This window comes from Penaeus vannamei, chromosome 9 (assembly GCF_042767895.1).
Source record: "Penaeus vannamei isolate JL-2024 chromosome 9, ASM4276789v1, whole genome shotgun sequence".
NCBI lineage: Eukaryota > Metazoa > Arthropoda > Malacostraca > Decapoda > Penaeidae > Penaeus > Penaeus vannamei.
This window is the reverse complement of record NC_091557.1, coordinates 19,406,409-19,409,995: the sequence shown is the minus strand read 5'-3', so window position 1 is coordinate 19,409,995 and position 3,587 is coordinate 19,406,409. Positions and strand designations below refer to the sequence as shown.

Genomic DNA, 3,587 nt, shown 5'->3' with positions numbered 1-3,587 from the left:
CACTGATATCCTATGCGTAGCCTAATGTAATCTGCTGTCCCTACAATACTTTCATAATGCCAAATGGTACCATGTCCATTTTCTTCAGTTTTCAGTGGTTTATACTTGGCCCTTATAATCTCTAGGACAGTTGAAAACACGTTTTTTCATGTGTTTAAGAGATAATGAATGGTACTGCATAGTATGGTTCTTCGTAGGAAAGTGCTTGTTTTGCTAACCGATCCAACTTGTCACAGCTTGGTATTTCTATATGAAAGGGTATCCAGTATGAAACTTGTATACCCTGTTCCGATAGGCTAGAAATTTGGTGTAGGTTATTCCTAGTTACCATGTTTCCTGGACTAAATGCAGAAAGTTTATAGAGTGCACCCTGACAGATAGCACGATGTCGCTGCCGTCCATTATCCTTTTTAATGGCATGATATATGGCTGCTGACTCGGCATCAGTTGTGCTTGTCCAGTTGGAAATTTCCACACTTTCTTTAGGAGCAATGTCAGGAATTAATACACTAATCGCCGCTACTCTTTGGGGATCAGTAGAAGCATCACAGTAGATTGCAAGTGAGGGTGGGTACCATGAGGTGGATGGAGAATTCCAGTTATATATTTCAGGTAATAGCCTTTTAACATAATGGCCTTGTTATTGAAATCATGGATTTAGGACCTGTTGCTTCCGGGATGTAGAAAGCATCAGTGTTCTACACATTGAAGCCAATCATAATTTAGGGAGTTTTTGCCCTTCATTTAAAGTTGGACTTACGAAATTGGAGTATCCAGGGCATCGAACATGCCTAATAATATTATAAGAGAGAGAAGGGGAAGAGAGAGGGAAATAGAGGAAAAGAGATGATGAGAGAGAGAAGGGGGGAGGGAAAGGTAAATACAGAGAGAGGGTGGGTGGAGGGAAGGGAGGAGGAAATGGAGAGAGAGAGAGAGAGAGAGAGAGAGAGAGGGTGGGGGGAAGGGAAGGGGAAATAGAGAGAGGGTGGGGGGAAGGGAGGGGGGAACAGAGAGAGAGACGAGAGAGAGAGGGGGGGGAAGACAAGAGAGAGTCTACTTCTTGTCCCCTCACTTGGTGTATGGTGTAGGTAGAGAGATGACCTCCAGGGGCATCTGACCAATCTCAGAGAGAGAGTGAGAGGGCAAAAGAGAGAGGGGGGGGGGGGCAATAGAGAGAGATAGAGAGAGAGGGGGGGCAATAGAGAGAGAGAGAGAGAGAGAGGGAAGGAGGGAGGAAGTGAGAGAGAGAAAGGGGGAGGACAATTAGAGAGAGGGAGGAGAGAAGGGGGGCAAAGAGAGAGAAGGGGAGACGAAATAGAGAGTTTCTGGGCAAGTCTTGAGCGGTCACTAGTACTTTTAAGTTATTGTTGATACTTAAGCGTACTATGTGAAATGAAGTGTTCGATAGTTTTTCCCTAACTCACCCTATGCCTAGCAGTGCATTCAGAAACCAATCAGCGTCGGCATCCAATCTCAAAACGCGTCGAACTTTCACTTCTACCAAAAACGACTTTAATTTCTTTATGATGTTAGTGGTACACTTTGTATTTGAATTCATCCTTTCTGACATGCCTTATGTATCAAATTCTGATTTCAAACCGAGAATAAACACTGAACGAAAGTTAACCCTTAAGGTTAGGTAATGTTAAGCCGGATTTTCCTTCATCGTCTTCTCTCGGGCCTCGCACAGATGCTGGTCCTATGTGGGCAAGACGGGCGGACAACAGGTACTCTCCCTGCAGCGGCCCGACAGCCGCTCAAAACGATGCCTCGGTTCTGTCGGGAAGCCTATCCATGAGTTGCTGCACGCCCTCGGCATCTTCCACGAACAGACCCGAGCCGACAGAGACGACCACGTTAAAATCATCAGTGAAAATATTATTGCAAGTGAGGCTTTGTACCAAAAGTATTAAGATTATTACTTGACTATATACGAGATTTTCTCCCCACTCCATTCTCTCTATCTATTAACCTCTCTCCTCTATCTCCACTCTCTCTTTCCTTCTTCATGTGTGTGTGTTGTAACAGGAACAACGAAGGGAAGAGCAAGAAGACATACGAATATGCCGAAGGCCTTTTCGTTATTGCTTCGTCGGGGCATATGTGACAAGAGGTACCTATACCAAGGAAGGTTCTCGACCATACCCTTCTGAGACGTATCATAGACCACCTACTAAGGAACCAGAGGCTGGTGCAATCTGACGATCCTGCCCACCAAGTTGTTTCTGTATGAGACAACCCCGGGTGGAGGCCTGTGGGACGACCTAGGAAATCGTGGCTTGAGCAGATCGATCAAACCTGTCGTGAGGAGCTCGAGATGGGCCAAGTCCCTGCCTGGCAGCTTGCCATGAAAGGTGGATGTGGTGACTGCGCCCCCGTCGGCGTTAGCTCCCTGATGATGATAATGATATATATATATATATATATATATATATATATATATATATACATTTACAGTATATATACATATATATATACACAAACACATATATGTTTACATCTTATTTCTATATATATATGTATATATACACATTTCTCTCTATATAAACCTTTATATATACATACATATATATATATATATATATATATATATATATATATGTATATATACGTTTGCAGATTTTTTTTAAACACAACACACAAACACATCATGGTTCCTGCCAAATCACAACCCATCATGACATTGTCTGACTTGACAGATGTGATTTGAAACAAGTTGATGCCATACTGAGCAACTTTGTCAAAGCCTTCGACAAAGTCCCTCACAGAAGACTGACTTAAATTGCGGTATTTCCGGATCACAGGTCCACCTCTTCATTGGATCACTGCTTTTATGACGAGTAGTAACCAATGTGTCCAGGTGGACAGCGCATATTCTGACTTTGTCCTTATCATTTCTGGCGTCCCGCAAGGCACCGTTCTTGATCCCCTCCTTTTCGTACAATAACGACCTTCATCTTTCGACACAATTCTTCCGATAAATGACAGTCATTTATTAGGACTAATTAACAATGCAGACTCCTCCAACACGACATAGACGTCTTGGTGCCGAATTCACTAACATACGATCATTACGCATTTACCAGCGGTTATTTACTACTGTGTATACCGATGATGGCAAAGTGGGATCCGCGAAGAAATGGTAACCTGCATTGACTGTTAGAATCGTAAATCGACTTATTCTGATGGTAGCCAACACAGGGTTCTAGTAAAGGAATTCCACCAATCAACGAACACCATACATAGCCTTTTAGGTTCCTGAGGCTAATCAGGTAACATGTCAGCAGAACTAGACACAGCGAAATTTTAAAAATCATTGTCACAACTGAAACACAATTTAATCATATGCAGAAAAAAATATTTAATTATAGTCATCATATGTAGTGTTAACATACTTATAAAATTAGTAACCAATATTAACACTGTTATATCATTGTTTACTGCAAACCAAAGAAACAATCCAAACAGCTTTTATTTATTTATATATATCTCAGCATTGTTAAACAAAGGACCGATCCAAACACATTTTTTTATTCATCGCCATCTATCTTCAAATAAAGGAAATATTTCAAGCTCATTCTTGCCCC

General features: G+C 41.9%; 1 protein-coding gene across 1 annotated transcript in view; it reads left to right on the top strand.

The window, feature by feature from the left end:
• Positions 1–3,587, top strand: part of LOC113821368 (hatching enzyme 1.2) — a gene marked incomplete in the record, with an annotated part of 53,649 nt that overhangs the window by 46,942 nt on the left and 3,120 nt on the right. Inside the window, 1 exon segment of the mRNA XM_070125425.1 lies at positions 1,691–1,887. Coding sequence (XP_069981526.1) covers positions 1,691–1,887 — 197 coding nt within the window.